Source organism: Emys orbicularis, chromosome 4 (genome assembly GCF_028017835.1).
Source record: "Emys orbicularis isolate rEmyOrb1 chromosome 4, rEmyOrb1.hap1, whole genome shotgun sequence".
Lineage (NCBI taxonomy): Eukaryota > Metazoa > Chordata > Testudines > Emydidae > Emys > Emys orbicularis.
The window spans coordinates 134,127,188-134,145,108 of record NC_088686.1 but is presented as its reverse complement, the minus strand read 5'-3'; the positions used below and the strand labels follow the sequence as shown (position 1 = coordinate 134,145,108).

The window sequence follows — 17,921 nt, the reverse complement described above, 5'->3', positions numbered from 1 at the left end:
CGGTAAGTCATGATTATGCTGCCCAAGACGCTCCACTCTTTAGTCCCAGTGCACCTACGCGAAAATCCGGTCAATATGGCCGGGGATGGAGGCGAAATCCTCATAGGAGAACTCCTCGTAGGTCTCAAGAAGGTACATTTCCAGCCTGTTCATCAGGTTCCTGGGTAGGGCGATCTTATTGGGCCCTCCGTGGTAGGACACGTTACCGCGCCACGACACCATCAGATAGTCTGGTATCATTGCCCTGCAGAGCATAGCGGCAAACGGCCCTGGTTTCTGAAGGCTTTCTCGAAACATCCTTTCCCTCTGGGACTCCGAGATCCTCAGCAGGGTGATGTCGCTCATTACGCCCTGCTTTGAATTAGGGAGGGGAATGTTAGTATTGGGACTGCTTTACAGCCACGCGGTGGAGGGAGAGGGGCAGCATACAGGGATCTTTCCCTGGAACAGCCGCGAGGGGGTGGGACAGGGGCATAGTTCATGCTGTCCTGATTGCTGGCAGCAGAGACTGGCATTGCTTTCAATGTGAAAGGAGGCCAGTGCTACTAGTACAGTTTTAAGCAGCCAGAAGTCTACGGCTTACCATGATTGCACGCTACAGAAGTTCAGGTGTCCTGCCACGCTTCTCAGATAACTGCAAGACCACTGCAGGACCCCAGGCACTGAAGGCGATGGCCGAAAATTCGACCTTGTCCTGAGTGCGCATGTGAGAGGTGCAGTGCATGGTCTTGTTCACAGAGAAAGACTAGGTTCTTTGTACACAACTTCATTTATCTGTCTCAGGAATTCACTCCATTTTTCCCATTCACACAGACACATCTGCGACTGTCTCCCAACCCAGCCTGTCAGCACACTCCCAGAGGCTAGCGCAGATTAGGAGGAGGAAGAAGAAGACGCGGGAGGACATGTTCTCAGAACTAATGAGCTGTTCCCGAGCCCAGGCAGCCCAGCAGACACAGTGGAGGGAGAACTTGTCCCAAATGCACCGAGCAGTCATGGAACGGGAGGAGAGGTGGCGTCAGGAGGACCAGCAGGCTACTGAAAAGCTGCTTGGACTTCTGAGGGAGCAAACGGACACGCTCCGGCGCCTTGTGGATGTTCTGCAAGACCGGAGGCAGGAGGACAGAGCCCCGCTGCGGTCTATCTCTAACCGCCCTCCCCCGCCACCAAGTCCCACACCCCCCTCACCCAAAGTACAAAGAAGGAGGGGCGGCAAGGGCCGTTAAAACTTTCAGTCAACCCCTGCAGACTGCTCTAGCACTAGAAGGCTCTCATTCCCCAAAATTTTAAAAGTCCTTTCCTACACACCTCACAGAAGCCCCCGTGCAAGTTTCAACCCCCACGTTTCATGTGTGGTTCATAATAAAATATTCGTTTCTGTTAATTACTGTTTCCATGATTTTATTTTGGAGGAGAGTCTGTCTGAACGAGGGGAAGGGGCATGGTAATTGGACAGGACAGTCACCTTTACCAGGGTACAGAGGCGGGGTCAGGTCCAGGATCAGGACACATACCCAGTGCAGTGACTAGTGACCCTGTTCAATCTGGGAGGTGGTTTTCGTGTTCTGGGGGGGGGGGGGTTGCTCTGTGACTTTGTGGCGGGGGAGGGCAGTTACAGATCTAATGCATCACAGAGCCCCGCAGCAGGGGAGCTGTAACCCTCCTCCCCCTGCCAGACAGTCACATAGCCGACACATACACGCTGTCCCGCCCAGGAGGGCTGGCAGGCTCTGTTGAAACAACCAGTCCACCACTGCGGAACCCGTCATTCCTGGAGTTTAGAAGCATCATTTGCATCACAACAGTAAACCCGCACCCCGCCACAGTCTGCGTCCCAGGTTTAAAACATTCCCGCGAAAACAGTAATAAAGACAACGGTGTTCATTAACAAAACAGAACAGATTTTATTTTTTGGGAAGGGGGTGAAGGGGGTATGTAACTGGAGAGGATAGTCAACGGTAACTGGGTAAAGAAACGGTGGCAAGTTCAGGTTCTGAGTCCACAAACTTAAAATTCACTGGTGACCCTGCTCAGTCTGGAAACTGTCTTTCAAAGCCTCCCGGATGCACAGTGCGTCCCGCTGGGCTCTTCTAATCTCCCGGCTGTCTGGCTGGGAGTAATCAGCAGCCAGGCGATTTGCCTCAACCTCCCACCCCACCATAAAGGTCTCCCCCTTGCTCTCACAGAGATTGTGGAGCACACAGCAAGCTGCAATAACAATGGGGATATTGGTTTCGCTGAGATCACAGCGAGTCAGTAAGCTTCTCCATCTCCCCTTGAGACGGCCAAAAGCACACTCCACCACCATTCTGCACTTGCTGAGCCGGTAGTTGAACAGTTCTTTTTCTGTGTCCAGGGCGCCAGTATAGGGCTTCATGAGCCAGGGCATTAGCGGGTATGCTGGGTCCCCGAGGATCACTGTAGGCATCTCCACATCCCCAAGAGTTATTTTGTGGTCCGGGAAGTAAATACCTTCCTGCAGCCTTCTAAACAGACCAGAGTTCCTGAACACGCGAGCGTCATGAACCTTGCCCGGCCATCCAACGTTGATGTTAGTAAAACGTCCCTTATGGTCCACCAGTGCTTGCAGCACCATTGAAAAGTAGCCCTTTCGGTTGATGTACTGGCTGGCCTGGTGGTCCGGTCCCAGGATAGGGATGTGAGTCCCATCTATAGCCCCACCGCAGTTTGGGAATCCCATCGCGGCGAAGCCATCTATGATGGCCTGCGCGTTTCCCAGGGTCACTACCTTTGACAGCAGTACCTTCACGATTGCCTTGGCTACTTGCATGACAACAACCCCCACGGTAGACTTGCCCACGCCAAACTGGTTCGCGACTGACCGGTAGCTGTCCGGCGTTGCGAGCTTCCAGAGGGCTATGGCCACTCGCTTCTGGACAGTCAGGGCTGCTCGCATCCGGGTGTCCTTGCGCTTCAGGGCAGGGGACAGCAACTCACAAAGTTCGAGGAAAGTCCCCTTCCGCATGCGAAAGTTTCGCAGCCACTGGGATTCATCCCAGACCTGAAGCACTATGCGGTCCCACCAGTCCGTGCTTGTTTCACGGGCCCAGAATCGCCGTTCCACAGTATCCACAAGACCCATTGCCACCGTGATGTCCTCGGCACTGGGTGTCGTGGTTTCAGACAGGCGTGTGCTACTCTCGGAGTTCAGGTCCTGACCCCGGTGCCGTAGCCTCCTCGCCTGATTTCTCTCTATCTGCCTCAGTGAAAGGTCGATGATGAGCTGCGATGCGTTGACAACGGCCACAACTGCAGCGATGGTCACAGCGGGATCCATGCTCGCAGTGCTGTGGCGTCCGCGCTGTCACTGACCAGAAAAGTGCGCGAACTGATTTCCCGCCGGCGCTTTCAGGGAGGGAGGGCGGGAGTGACGGTTGGATGACGACAGTTACCCAAAAGCACCCTCGACACATTTTTTTACCCAGAAGGCAATGGCGGCTCGACCCAGAATTCCAATGGGCAGCGGGGACTGCGGGAACTGTGGGATAGCTGCCCACAGTGCACCGCTTCCAATGTCGACGCTTGCCCCGTTAGTGTGGACTGACAAAGTCGAATTACTGTCCTTAGTGTGGACACACACGTTCGACTTTGTAATATCGACTCCACATATTCGATTTAACTAAAATCGAACTACTCTCGTAGTGTAGACATACCCTAAGTGGGGTGGAAAGGGAGGAGGCCCTGGCTGGGTGAAGGGAAATAAGCAACAAGGAGCCATCTGGTTCTGGTTTTGCAGCCATGTCCCTCTGTCCTGGCAGTACAGTGCTACACTCTATATCACTGAACCACTGCAGTGCTTAGTCTGCAAGCAGAAAATGCAGAACAGTAGTCAAGAGCCAGGCACCCCTGTCTAGTCATCTTACAATGGTGTTGCTGGCCTGCTTTCACACCACCATTGCATCTGCTTCCTTGTTCATCTTGCTTTACAGGGGTGGGTGGGGTGGGTGTCTACTTCCTTTACTATCTTCCTGGGTGTTCTTGCCCAAACACACTCACCAAAGAGCACAGGCAAAAGCAATAATGTCAACTTGCCCAGTTAAGGCATAGTCAAACATGGCAGAAGTTTGTTTTGCAGTGAGTGCATACGATGTGGAGTAAGATGGGATGGAAATGCTGGGGTGATTAGCTGTGAGAGATATGGAAATAACTTCTCCCCATGGGGAGAGGGAACATGACTTGCAGATGTCCCCCCTGTAACTTGTCTAGTGTAGTACATTGTGGAAAAGGGGACTAGAAGAGACCCAACAATTTGCAGGTCCAGGACAAAACGAAGCCGTGGGGGTACTAGATTTAGGAAGGCACCCTGCTCACACCTGCTGTCCCTGAACCCCACCTCTCACACTGTGTCCATATACTCTGGCTATTGTCTTTAGCCTTGTTTGAAGGGTGCCACTTTGAAAACTGACTCTCGCTCATTAGCTGAAACCACAGTGGCTGAGTTCAGCTGTGTTCTCCATGCTGAAGTGGGAGAAATTCAGCCTCTCCTAACGAAAGATTTAACCTTTTCTTGAACTGACCACCGAGGAATCAGGCTGAGTGCAGAGTGTATAGGCCAAGGGGTAGGAGAGGGGGAAGGCCTGTAATCTCCCTTTGTTTTAGTGTACTGCACTCAGACATATCTGCCAGAGGTTCACAGACTGATGTGGGAGGAAAAGCCCTGACAGCAACAACTACACGAATTCCAACCTAGCCATGTATTTTGAGCCAGAGATGAATCAAGTGTGATGGTGTATGTCTCATCAGGGTGCTGACACTCAGACCTTTCCTTAGTGGCTTCTGGCTATCTTGGCTGCTCTCTGCTAGTTATCTGAAGGCAATGAAAACAGCAGCTGGGTAATGTTCACTCTTGGAAGATGCTGACTTAGTGCTCACCTTCTCCAAGGTGCTTCTGTGATGAAGGTGAAGTGGCCAAAGTCAGTGTATGACTTTCTTCATTTAAAATTAAATAGCTTTTACAGGTAAGAAAACCTAGTAGAAGGTGAAGTGGGAGTTCATGAAAAGAAGTCATTGATGAAAATGCCCTTTATAATGTTGTAGGAAGCAAATGCTCTTCTAAAGGCTGATAAGTTCGCTATTTCTTCATTTTACTTGGCTGAGCTAGTGCACAGTCTTGGCACTGGGTGAGGAAGCAACTACACGTGTGTCCTCCTTAACTAACGAGGGAATAAACAGAACATGCTAGAATCCAGCAGAGAGAGAGAGAGAGAATCCACCCATGATAGAAGAGTAAGGTGCACAGTTTAAAACAGAACCATACAAGTGTCAGAATGAAGACTGCCCACCCACCGCACTTTATTGCATTCTGAGTCTCTCTTGGATTTTAATGCATTTCAAACTTTTTATGGATTGGATTTCTCCAGATGTATTTTATATTTGTATTAACGCACGATTTGTAATGCACACAATACTTTTTCTAGTGCCTCTAGAACAAACACATGATCCCCACCCATCTTGATGAATTAAGGTCTGGGGAATGATCAGAAAGAAAAAATGACTTGTAATATAACCTTTTTTCCCCTGCATAATTGTTCTTTTGCCTAATCCTGGATCTATCAGGTGTTTCTCTTTAGTAGGGAACTTGTAGTCTAAGCCCTTCAGCTCTAGGGAGGAAGGGTGCATGTTTTTATGTGCTCATTTGATGGTACAGATTTGGAGGGGGTACTGAACAATGGCTTGGAAAGAGCCAACCATGAATTCCGTTCAGATGTCACTCAAGTCAGGGTATGGAAGAAAGAAGAGGAGATGGACAGGATGCCAGAACCCAACACAAAGAGCTGTCATTCTTGGGACAATTTTAAATTCAAAATCTTTTGACTACATTAGGCAGAAGATGGAACTGAATGGCACGCTGTAGTCTTTGACCAGTATCACTGAAGAGACAGTAGCCTAGGGGCAAAGACAGCACTGACTTACTGCTGTAAGATGGAGGACTGTATCTCTGCCATCTGCTTGTCTGTCAAGGTCCAACTGACCAATGCCTAAAAACATTGTATGGCAACAGCAGCAGGAGCCTGACCTTCACTGTGTGCACCAGGAGCCAGCAATTAGAAATTATTTTGCTTCTGAAGGGAAATTTGTTTTAAACAAACCACCTGATCTGAGCATTAGCCTGAGGCAAACGTAGGGTGGCGGAACTCCAGAAGGCTTTGCAGTTGTGGTACAGTCTCTTTCCTCCTCTAATTCAGCTGAGGTGGCTACTGTGTATTATATCTTGTTTGGCTGCTGCAATTTTCATATATTCATTTCTGTCCCTGGAAAAGGGGGGATAGTCCACCATCTCTCTATACTAGAATATTCCTGCTTTTCCTCAAAAGCATCTTTCCTGTCCCATGCCTCCTCAGAACAGCTCTTGTGATAGGTTATATGTGCATTGCTGCCTATGTTGAAAAATCCTCTAATGTAGCAGCCCTTGTTCGATCCTATGGGCAGAGAATCTGTTACCAAGAGAATGCACTTTAACTTTTAGCAGTAGTGTGGGGGTAGACCAACTGAGTATTTCCTCACCACCTTCACCTTGTGCATGCACAGAATAATTTTAAAATAAAGAAAAGGGGGTTGTAGAAATGCAAGAATTATCTCCTGTTGTGAGGATCACCCTGTTGCTAAGCTAAACAGTTTTCTCGTAAGAAAGGCACTAACGGTGCAGTGCATCCATTTATATATACCCAGACTTGCTGTGAAACTAATGTACAGCAGCTAATTGTAGGTGTAAAAGACATCTAATGTTGTGAAGTGTGTGTGTGTAAAGTCCAAGCTTTTGTTTCAAAGGTGAAGTTGTTGGTCACTTTCATATAAATGGAGGTTAACATTCTTTAGTCCAACTTATGTGCTTATATGCACACTCCGTCTCTTCTTGTTGAGATAAGGGTACTCCTGCAAGTGCTACTGGGAGGGAGGGGAAGCTGATCCCACTGCTTTACTTACATTGTGCTTGAAAATCACTTTTTTCCTTTGTTTTAAAGATGTCCTGCTGTGTCTTTTAGCAGTTTGTGAAAGGAGTGATGGGGAAGACTTTGCACAGCCTGGGTATCTAACTGCAGTGGCGTCAAGCTACTTCCCTTTCTCTTCCGTCACTGCAGCCCAAACAGAGCTGGAACTTAGTTTCCCATAGTGTGACCACAGGAGCTTGGATCAGTCAGGCTAGAGCTAGGTTCAGGAAAAAAACTGGGTGCTTCTCTTTATTTGTATTCCGGTACAATACAGGGACCCTACTTATCAGAGCCTCATTGGGCTCCATATTGTATAAAAGCTTCCTCACTGTTGAGGATTGAAGGGAGCAGCTGGAACAGGGGGTGAAATAGTGAGGTTGATTAAAATATTACTTTGTTTTAAGTGTTATGGGAAGGTTGATTTTTGAAGACTTTGCTCTACTGTTATATGTTCTATTAAACGAGCTAACTTAATCCTCTGTGTAACTGCAGTATTACATTAGGAATGAATGTGGGCTGCAGTAGCTCTTGTTAGTTTGAGGGCACCCCTCCTCTCTGCTTACAAACAGGGATACTGGGTTCAGGCAGAGTACTGTGTACAAGTCTGACTTGAATTTAAGACCTAGTCAGTATTGAAATCTTATGTTGCCGTATTACATTTTCATGAGTGCATTTTTTTGGTTCTGTGAACCACCTTAAAAAGAAAAACTAAACTTAACCTCCACTGTGTCAAATGTCTACTTTCTCCAAGGCTGGTTTTCTTGAGTCCTGAGTAAGTGCAGAATGTGGCTGAACAGCACACAGGAAAAGTGACAGGCTAAAGGTTGTGGGAAGGTGGGCGACTATCACCAAGAAGTATAAGATACCACTACTAGGGCATTGTTTCAGCAGTCCCTTAAATGCTTATGGACTATAGTGCCTGCACGTATCCAGAGGCAGACGCTACAGCCCCTCAGTGTTCATTAAGGATTAACAGATAGCATTTCCCCCCGTTTAAGTCATACAGTCAGCTACCACAACACTCAGTGACGTTTCATCTGCCCCGTCAATGAGAATGGAAAGAACTACTCAAATCCAGGTCACAAGCCATTTAACCGACTAGCAAGTTTAATGAGTGTTCATTGTATCAAATCCCCTTTTCTATACAGATTATAGATATACCTGTTATAGCAGTAGCCATCACCACCACCACCCCATCATCCTCTCTGTAAGTAAAAAGCCTATTGCACCAAAGACTTTTATCCTTTTTCTGTTGAAGTGTTTAGGTGTGTTTCATATAGCCACAGCTGTAAGTCTGATGGCCCTAACAACATTTCCAAGTCAGTTATTGCCCCCCTCTACCACCAGCACCTTTTACGGTAAGTTGCTTAGGAAAGGTTTAAAGAGAGAACCAAACTTAAGCAGTTACTTGATGAGGTTTGTTAGCGCATGTTGAAATAAGGACTCCTCTGCACATGATACAATATAGAGGCCTTTCCTTCCAGGAGTTTAGTACTAAAATACAAACTTAAGTGAACAAGGCTGCTGTCTGTACTGCTGTTTCAAAGTTATTCTAAACTTTAGCCACAACAGTAAATTTTCATATTTATCTACCACAAATCTTGCAGAAGTTGTATATGGAAGCATTTCATAGTCTGAGAAACTGGCCACATGCACTCAGTTCAGCTTTGTTTTAAGAAACTTCTGTATTAGGTTGTTTTGGTACTGGCTCATTAGTTAATACTGCAGACACTAGAAGTGCAGGAGGTTTGGAAGCTTTCTGTTTAAGCAGCTCTGAGGTGATGTGGTTTATAGCTGGTAGTCTATTCTCTTCCAGCTTCTCCACGATCTCCTGCTTCTTAAACTGCCCTCTAGTTTTCACTTCAATGGAAGGTGATTTTTTTATACTTTGAATTGGGGATCTGCCCCCGTGACTTCAGCCGCCGGACTGCCTCACGCATGTGTTTAGGCTGAAGAGGTGGTAGTTCTCCCCATTTCTCACACACATCCAATGCTAAACAAACCAAAAAACAGTGAATGTTATCTGTCAAGACAGTTGACACAGTTAAGCAAGTGTCTCAAAGAGGCTTTCAGATAGTAAAAGCTAACATTTCAGCTTTAACTAAGCAGCTTCTACTATTCATAAACATTGTCATCAACTTTAACTCCACAAAAAAAGCTAGAATTCCTTGCAGTGTCTGCAATGCACACTTAGGAGCATTTTACCAGTATGTAAGAATCAGAGTGAAACTGACTAATCTGGATCTCATTGTCCAAGCTGAGTGAAGGAGAATATAAAAACACTAATTGGTAAAATAACATTTTATTGAACAGCTGAGATTACTTAAATTAATTTCTTAAAACAAGTTGTTAGATGACAATGCCCCTTTTTACTACAACTTGTTAAAATATTTAGGGGTTAGTTAATTTGAGGAGCACATGTATTAGGGACCAATACACTAGAGCCAGGAGATGAACATATATGGTAGAGATGGAAAGGACCTACTGGATCACTGCATCCATCCCAATCCAATTGCCACATGCAGGCTCATCTCAAATAAAGATACTAGATTGCTTTTATCCAAATTCTCTCACATGGCAGAAGTAATCTGTAGAAACAGCCACAAGCAGGGTTCATCATTCCAGCAAAATACCACTTCTACAGGTAAAGGCCAAGTATTTTAATAACAAGCCTGTACAGAATGGGTGGCTTGAACCAACAGACTACTGTCTCCCTTTCAAACGTACTGTAAACATTTCCAAACAGCTACTTAAGTAGCTCACCCTTCAATGTAGTGTTTCATATAGTGATCTCAGCTCATCAATTAATGGAGACCAAGCCTCAGAAGAATGGATTTATGCTAGTTAAATATCACCTCCCCTGTGTTGAATTCCTTCCTGATAGCAGAATCAGGGTTCGTGAGGCATCTATTTTTGCCCCTGAAGACACCCAGTTCATAATAGGAAGACTGCTGTAAAAACTGTCTTAATTTCTTTGCCTTGTATAGATGCTGTGACAAAGGTCTAAGTTATTAGTTACCTTGAAACAACCATGTCATCTCCCTTCAAAAGCTTTCCTCGTTCCTTTAATAATCTTTAAACAATATATTTTTAGAATATTCCCCCCTCCCCCCCCACTACACACACACACACAAAATATTCCTCTTGCACTCACCTTCTTCTACCACCTCCCCAGCGAAGACTTTGGAAATCCCAGACATGGCAATAACCACATTCTGAGACACAGAAGTCCCAGTAATGGACTGGACCAGCTTGAGAGAAAAGAGGATATAATTAAGTGAAAAATTTCCCTGCAGCTGAAGACTTGGGTTGGTTTTTTTTGTTTTGAACATTTAGACTAAGCATGAGAAATGCTGAGCAGCACCTATTGAAGTCAACATGAGTGGAGGTTGCTCAATACCTCTTCTGTCATTGAAAATCTGTGCACTCAAATTGATCTAAACTACAATGATGCTCTATACACTTATTTTTATGCATACCAAGCGGTCTCTTTCACCTCATATGTTCCTCTGTGGACTGAGTATTTGCAGAATCTTACCCGTTTAATAGCAGCCTTGGGGAAAGCAGACCGGCGGTACATCTCATAGCGGTTCAGCTGCTCTTCAGAAAAGGAAGAAACCAATATTCTGGAGGAAGGAAGAAACAGATCAGTTATGACAGAAGACAGACTTTTTTTCACCTTAAAAAGCATTCCCCAAATCCATGTAGGGTCTGTTTCTACAGTGCACCACTTTAGAAGAAATATTTTATTAGGCATAAGGAAGAGAGCATTGAAAGGAGGGGGTAGGTTGTGCCCTACTTAGCTAATGCACAGGTTTGGGTGCAAAGTAGCATTAACTGTTCTGGTTTACAAACTGGGACTCAGATCTTCCTTTATGAAGGCAAAGATCAGAGAAAACTAGTTACAAAATAGTTTCCAGTATTAGGCTTAATAAGTAATGACAGTGCATATTACATGCTATAGTACTTTTTATTTCCAGCAGCAAGCTCTGTGCAGTGACTTGGGTAAGCTAAACTCAGTCTGATGAGGAGCAAGTTGTCATAAAATAATTAGACAGAGTCCGGTGACCAAACTTGGCGTCACATGGATTAGAAATTTAAGGTGTACTCACTGCATTTTCTGAATCTCATCTTCATCTACTTTCTGCTTCTTCTCTTTCTTCTCTTTTATCTCTATTTTTATCTTCTTAGCTGCAGAAGACTGCAATGTAGAATCCTCAGTTTCTGTTGACACTAATTCCAAGCCTTCTTGGCTGTTCACCTGCTGCAAGAGATTACCATCATTTTGGTGAGGTCTCTGTTATTCAGTTCCAAACCAGAGCTTTCGGTACTCGGTGGTTAGTCTGTGTACAGTCCTATTAAGCATCCACAGAGTACTATGATAAATATACAACCAACAGAATCCAGATTTTAATCTACAAGCATATTTTGGCTGCTATTGCTTTGTTACAACAGCATGTGAACATAAACACAAATCAGAGGACTGTGTGGCTGACAGTTTTAAGTTGGCTCTGAATTTCCAGGCTTTCCTAACGCTCAATTACTTTATTACACCCTTCCATTCCAGACAACCTCTGCTCACCCATACAGGGTGTGAGAGAGAAAGAATGGGCTGCCTACTCACATAATGCTAGCAGCATCATAGTAATGTCACCAGCTGTGCAAAAAAACTCACGATTTGAAGGCACCCACAAATACAACACAGGGGCATGAGCCCACAGCAGCTGGCTGCACTTTGGAGCAGAACCCCTGGGACACAGCAGTGGCTGGAGGAAAATTTCCAGGGGTGGTGGGGGGAATAACTAGGGCCCTACAAAATTCATAGGCTTTTAAAAAATCGTAAATGTCATGATTTCAGCTATTTAAATAAATTTCAGTGTTGTAATTGTAGGGGTCCTGCCCCAAAAAGGAGTTGGGAGGGGATCACAAGGTTATTGTAGGGGGGGTTGTGGTATTGCTACCCTTAGTTCTGTGCTGCCTTCAGAACTGGGGAGCCAGGAGCAGAGTTGCCGCCAGCAGCAGCACAGAAGGAAGGATGGCACGGTATGGCATTGCCACCCTTACTTCCGTGCTGCTGCCTGCAGAGCTGGGCCCTCAGTCAGCAGCCGCCACTCTCTCACCGCCCAGCTCTGAAGGCAGCAGCGCACAAGTAAGGGTGGAATGGTATGATATTGCCACCCTTACTTCTGTGCTGCTGTTGGTGGGGCACTGTCTTCAGAGCTGGACGCCCAGCCAACAGCCACCGCTCTGCAGCTGCCCAGCTCTGAAGACAGTGCAGAAGGGTGCCAATACTGTGATCCCCCCCTAAAATGGGGGGAGTGTGACAACCCCCCACAACTCCTTTTTGGGTCAGGACCAATGTCCCCTCTAATTTTTTACATCCCTGTGCAGAGTGAATTTTGTTATGTGCACTATATGGAGGTGATGTGTGGCAGGGAGGGAACTCAGGGCTGGGTCAGAGTGTTGGGATGCGGGGGGGGGGGGTGAGGGCTCTGGGGTGGGGCCAGGGATGAGGGATTTGGGGTGCAGGCTGCCCTGGGGTTGTGGCAGGGAGAGAGGACGCCCTCCAGCCCTCTCTCACCACAGCAGCCCAGTGCCAGGGGAGAGGCACCTCTCCCCGCTGCATGGCCCTTAATTGCCTGCTGCCCGGCCATGCAGCTTAGAGGGAATTTAGGTCAGGACCCCCAATTTGAGAAACACTGGTCTCCCCCATGAAATCTGTATAGTATAGGGTAAAAGCACACAAAAGATCAGATTTCATAGTCTGTGACATGCTTTTCATGGCTGTGAATTTGGTAGGGCCTTAGAAATAACCAAGGTAGCTAGTGCCGTAATCCCACTCCTCTCCCACTCTACTTGCCATCCAGCCTGTGCTCCTCTCTCTGCCCCACCCTTCCTATCTCCCCCACCTCTGCCCTTTCCCCGTCCCCTTCCTCCAGCCCGCACCTCTGCCGCCTGGCAGTCCGCTTTGGGCTCGCTGCCCCCGCCGGGCTCGGCCGCCTCCCCCTCGGTCTTCTCTGCCGCAGCCGGCGGCTCCTCGGAGGCCGTGGGGGCAGCCCCAAGCCCTGGGGGCGATGAGGCCGCCGGAAAAGTCTCCTGGGTAAAGCCCGAGTCCCCGCTCTCTTCGCGACTGAGCTCCCCGGCTTCCTCCATCGCCGCCGGAGAGACGGCGCGCTCTGATGATGTCATCACGCCGGCGGCTCCGCGGAGGGGCCGCACCTACTCCGCCCCTTCCGAGAGATTTCTGTCTCCATGGCAACGCAACAGCCCTCGGGAGACGGGGTCTGTGGGCGGGGCAGGGGGAGTTGGACTGGAGTATTGTGGGTAGGGAGGTATTGGGTTTGGGGTTGGAGTAGTGGGGTTGGGACAGGTAGGGGAGGGGAGGGAGTTTTTGGGGTAGGGTATTGGGATGGGGAAGGGAGGGCAGGGCATGGGGGTTGGAGTGGGGCATGTTGGGACAGGTGGGGGGGAGGGAGAGCAAGGGGGTTGGGACAGATAGGGGAAGGGAGGGAGTATTGGGGAGTAGGGAGGGCATGGGGGTTGGAGTATGGGGGTTGGGACAGGTAGGAGGAGGGGAGGAGTATTGGGGGTAGGGAGGGCATGGGGTGGAGTAGGGAATATTGGCGTTAGAGAGAAGATGGGGGGCATTGAGGTGAGTGACTCAAGCACCCTCTGTTTCTAGGCACAATGGAGTAGAGGATTATCACAGGGATTTATAATCCTGAATACAAATTTACAAATAAAACATTTCTCATTAAGGCAATATAACAAGTTTTCTGCTGACGTTGTTTCTTTGTTGAACGAAGCCAGGCGGGATGGCAAAATCCCAGTCAGCAATTTTCTGTATTGTTTCTGTATTGGCCATCCCACTAAACTGCTGTGATCATTAGGACAGTGGTTAGACCAGGAGATGGGGGAATCAGGACTCCTGAGTTGTTTCCAGCTCTGCTTCTGGTCAGTATGTGACTTTTGAGGTCACTGAACTTCTTTGTGCCTCAGTTTGCCCCTCTGTAAAATGGGTAATATTTACATTCTTCACAGGGCTGTGGTGAGGATTAATTCATGTTTGTGAAGGGCTTTGAGATCCTTGATTGAAAGGTGCTAAATGTGTGACATTTTATTATTTTTTGGACCACAGCTGCTTAGATATTACATCATTCTCCTATGGTACACCCTCCCCCCCACACACACACACTGTCGCTCTCTCTCCCTTTTCTGTATAGCCCTCATTTCAGAGACCACCCCTCTCTTCTGTATGCCAGAAAGAGAACTAGGATGATGTAAACGATGAAATCCTGACTGAAACTCTTATTCTGGTATCTCTGCGCTAGAGGGATGGAGCGCGCTTGGCACACAGATCCAGGAATGAGGCCTTTCGCATACAAGAGTTCTGCAGCCACTGCTCCTCACCCCAAAGCTGCATTACAATGCAATCCCACCACTCAGTGTTGATTCTCAGGCCCAGAAGTGGCACTCCACTGTCTGCAACTGCTTCATGAATGCCACCAAGCGCTTTTAATTGTTTTTTGCTATGTCCCTCAGCAATCTGTCCTCAAAGAAATCCTCATGTCCCTGGTTGTTGTGGTACTTCCTGAGGGTCTGCAAATACAGGAGAATCATGCATCCTGTATTTGCAACTTTCATGAGAATAGTGCAGAGCTTTATGGGCTCCATGCTTGTGTCAGAGATGGCAAACACCAAAATGTTCCACACAGGTTTGTGGCATATTTTAAAAAAAGATGTGAAAATTATTGTCTATAGATAGTATTATGGGATGGAGAAAATTGCATGCTGGGAATCTGACCCCTGGATTCCAGAGGTAATCGGGTGGGACTGATTGGAGTCATTGCAGCTTGTTAACCCCTCCTGGCCAGCGTGAGGTTCATATAACCCATCACACCATCTTTCCCTAGTATATTTTTAAACAGTGTTTTCTTTATGGATTAATATTCACTAATAATCATAACACAACTGAGAGACTCCCCTTTTGTAAAACAGGAAAGAGTTAACACTCTCAAGAAAGAAGCCTTGATTTTTACTTGGTAAACAGATACCTGACATTTGTCAGCATAATGACACTCACATGGGGAAAGCTTCTGACTGAACCAGACGTTCAACTAGGTAGTGTGCTGCTATTATCATGAAATACAAATGACATCTCTCATTCATTGCTATTGTGAAAAAGATAGGACCAGAATGATTTAAGATGGATATTAGCCTCATTAGTTCAGTGGATCTTTTAAACTACCTTAATGTATTAAAAAAGACTTAAAATTAATTTCTCCTTAGTGATTTGTATTTGTTAAATGTAAGGATTCTTCTACAAGTCACATACAAAAGAGCATGAATAATGCAGAGGTAGATTACAGCATGAATTACTGAAGGAGAAGGATTGTATTGAATCTAAACATAGCTATGCTGGTATAGTTTCCATAGTGTAGACATACCGTTAGAATTGTCTAAAGCCATGTCTCCACTACAGACTTTGATTGATGCAAATTATGTCAGCATACACCCGACAAAGTTTGTAGGGGTGTGTGTGTGTGTGTATCTGTGTGTGTGTGTGTGTGTGTGTGTGTGTGTGAAGTGTGGTTGGTGTTAGGAATTAATTGAAGATTATGATCTGCTAGAGCCTTCCTATGGAAGGGTGTGCCTAACACAAACTGTAAATTAGATTGGTCATCAGGAACCTGTTGATGTAGTTTGCCTTAGGTGGGGTTCATCTGAAAGAAAGGGGGCTGAAAAGTGAGCCTAGCTGGGCTAAAGATTATTTGGGTTTCTGTTGGACTTTGACTATGCTATCTCAGAAGCGGTTGAACTCTCTTGATGATTGTGCCAGAGGGCTAAACCACAGGGCCTATTCCAGTGCTATTTTTTGCCATGAGATCGACTATGAATAGTGTTGTAGCTAAAGCATAAGAGTAGGAGTCAAGAGAACTAGGTTTGGTCTTAATCTCTGTATGATCTTGGACAAGTAATTTAGTTTCTGACTCAGTTTCCCCAAGTGTAAAATAGGAGTAAGAATACCTACCTTACAGGGAGATTGTGAGAATTAATTCATTTGTGGAAACTGCATTGAGAGCACCAGATTGAAGGTGGTCAAGCAAAAATATGATAAATTGAGCAGTAGAAAAACGCCATGCTAGCTTCTGGGGAAGTCCAAAAGTAGGTAGACAAAACTTAAATGTTTGAATGGTGTTTACATACAGCCGTGAGCTAGATATGCTGAGATGACACAAAACAAGGTAATTAGAACATCTGCCTGCCTTGAGGATTCTCCACTGAAGCTGAAATATCATGTTTCAAAAACATGAGGCAGCATGTTCCTTTAAAAAAAGAAAGATACGATTTTTTTAGTGCTAGTGAAAGGTGCTGGCTTGACTGCCCTGGAGGTTTCTGTTTATATGCAGAGCAGCTACAGTCTGAGCAGCATCAATTCTATTTTTTTCCCATGTTACCTTGCTGCTGTCCTTCTAATCTGAGTTGAAGGGACTGGTGCCCAGTGGGCTTGGAAGGGTGCTTAGTCTCTGGTCTCTGCTGATAAGACTGATAACAAGGCACCAACCCTGGTGGTGGGTTTTTGCCCTCCCAAATCATATCACATATGCAAGATACTAATTTGATTCTTGGGTCATATTTGATATATGATGCTTCTTGTGGGCTAGGAGGCAGAGGTGTTAATGTACCACTGGAGGATGTGCCTTACATTTGTCTTAGAAGATAGGTAAACCGTCTAATTCCTTCAACTTCATTCCTTATGGGACATGGAACCAGATAATTATTCTTCCCTTTTTATTAATGTATGCAAATGTCATCATGGGCTCCTTGTATCAGCTTTCAGTCATGAAGCAGGAGGTCTGGGGATCAGGCATTCCCTGGGACAGGAAAGCGATGCATTGGACACTACCTCTGGCATGTAGGTTTGAGGACCAGGCAAGGTCACTACTGCAGAAGAACTGGGGTTTTGGATGCTATCCTTGGTTAGGATGGCTGAGCTTAGTAACTGCTACATTTCCTTTGTTAGACACTGAATTTCACAGGCACTTATGCATTTATTATCACACCTATAAAGGCCCTCAGGATTTTGGAGGCTTCACCTGAAAGACTCTTCCATGGTAAACTGCTCCTTTTCCCTTCCATAGAAGGAAGGCTAAGTAGACCTTGTGTATTTCACACAGCAGGTTGCTCTGTGTGAGATTGTAAAACAGGACCACATGATGCTGCAGAGCGATGGCAGTGGTATATCTGCAAGGTGAAGTCTTATGAGCTCTGCTGGTTTGGTCTCTAACGCACGTGGCTCCCCCTTAACGGTGCAGAAGATAATCAGTGTGTGGTGCTGCATTATTATGGGCACTGTTGTGGGACCTCAGTATTAACTATTTTTTCCCCTTCCTGGGAGGGTGGAATTATTCCTGCTTCTCCTGGAGGCGAGGGGGGGGGCTGGGGTTATATTATGTCACTTCTCCTATGTGTCCCCCGCCCCCTGGCATTATTCCCAATCCCTTCATCTCACCTCTGGGTTGGGATTTATACTCTGATGCTCCCCCTGAACCTGGGGTATTCCCTGCTCCTCGCTACAGCGGGAGCATCTCTCAGCCCCCTATGGGGGTGGGGTTATGTATTGCCCCGCCCCTTCGAGGGCGTGGTTACATCGACCCTGCCCCACGCCGAGTAGTAGTATTCATCGCCTTATTGTGTGGGCGTAGCCTCTCCTGGAGCCGCCCCTCTCTGGGGGAGGAGCCCCTCCAGGTCCCTCCCCCTGCGGGGCGGGAGCCCTTCTCGGTTCCCCTTGTGTGGGCGGAGCTTCCCGTTGCGGGGGGTGGGACCGGCGTGGCCCCGCCCCGGAAGGACGCGCCGGGGCGGGCGCTGGCGGCGCTAGGTGGGGGGTAGGTGGCGGCGGCGACGGCGGTTCGTGGGTGCCGGTAGCCGGGGAGTGCGGGGTCCCGGCCGGCCGGCCGGCGGGGCCGGGTC

The 17,921-nt window shown here is 47.1% G+C and overlaps 1 protein-coding gene across 3 annotated transcripts; it reads right to left on the bottom strand.

Annotated features, from left to right (window-relative positions):
• Positions 1 to 8,028: 8,028 nt before the first annotated feature.
• On the bottom strand, positions 8,029 to 13,110 carry TAF11 (TATA-box binding protein associated factor 11). Of its 3 annotated transcripts, none has more exons than XM_065403518.1 (5): positions 12,897 to 13,110; positions 11,063 to 11,214; positions 10,489 to 10,576; positions 10,105 to 10,201; positions 8,029 to 8,943 (listed from the first exon to the last, which is right to left on the bottom strand). In XM_065403518.1, the coding sequence occupies exons 1-5, from the start codon at positions 13,101 to 13,103 to the stop codon at positions 8,813 to 8,815; spliced, it is 675 nt and encodes a 224-aa protein (XP_065259590.1). In that variant the 5' UTR covers positions 13,104 to 13,110; the 3' UTR covers positions 8,029 to 8,812. The 3 variants fall into 3 exon arrangements, with proteins under 3 accessions (XP_065259590.1, XP_065259591.1, XP_065259592.1); XM_065403519.1 differs by having other exon boundaries at positions 11,063 to 11,211; XM_065403520.1 differs by lacking the exon at positions 8,029 to 8,943 and adding an exon at positions 9,466 to 9,538.
• Positions 13,111 to 17,921: the final 4,811 nt, after the last annotated feature.

Bases quoted from the DNA above. Each gene is read 5' to 3' on its own strand.
- TAF11 (XM_065403518.1), bottom strand. From the start codon at position 13,103: ATGGAGGAAGCCGGGGAGCTCAGTCGCGAAGAGAGCGGGGACTCGGGC. The intron at 11,215-12,896 runs GTGCGGGCTGGA...AATCTCTTGCAG, and splicing joins CGGACTGCCAGGCGGCAGAG to CAGGTGAACAGCCAAGAAGG. The intron at 10,202-10,488 runs GTAAGATTCTGC...TTTTCTCTCAAG, and splicing joins CCAAGGCTGCTATTAAACGG to CTGGTCCAGTCCATTACTGG.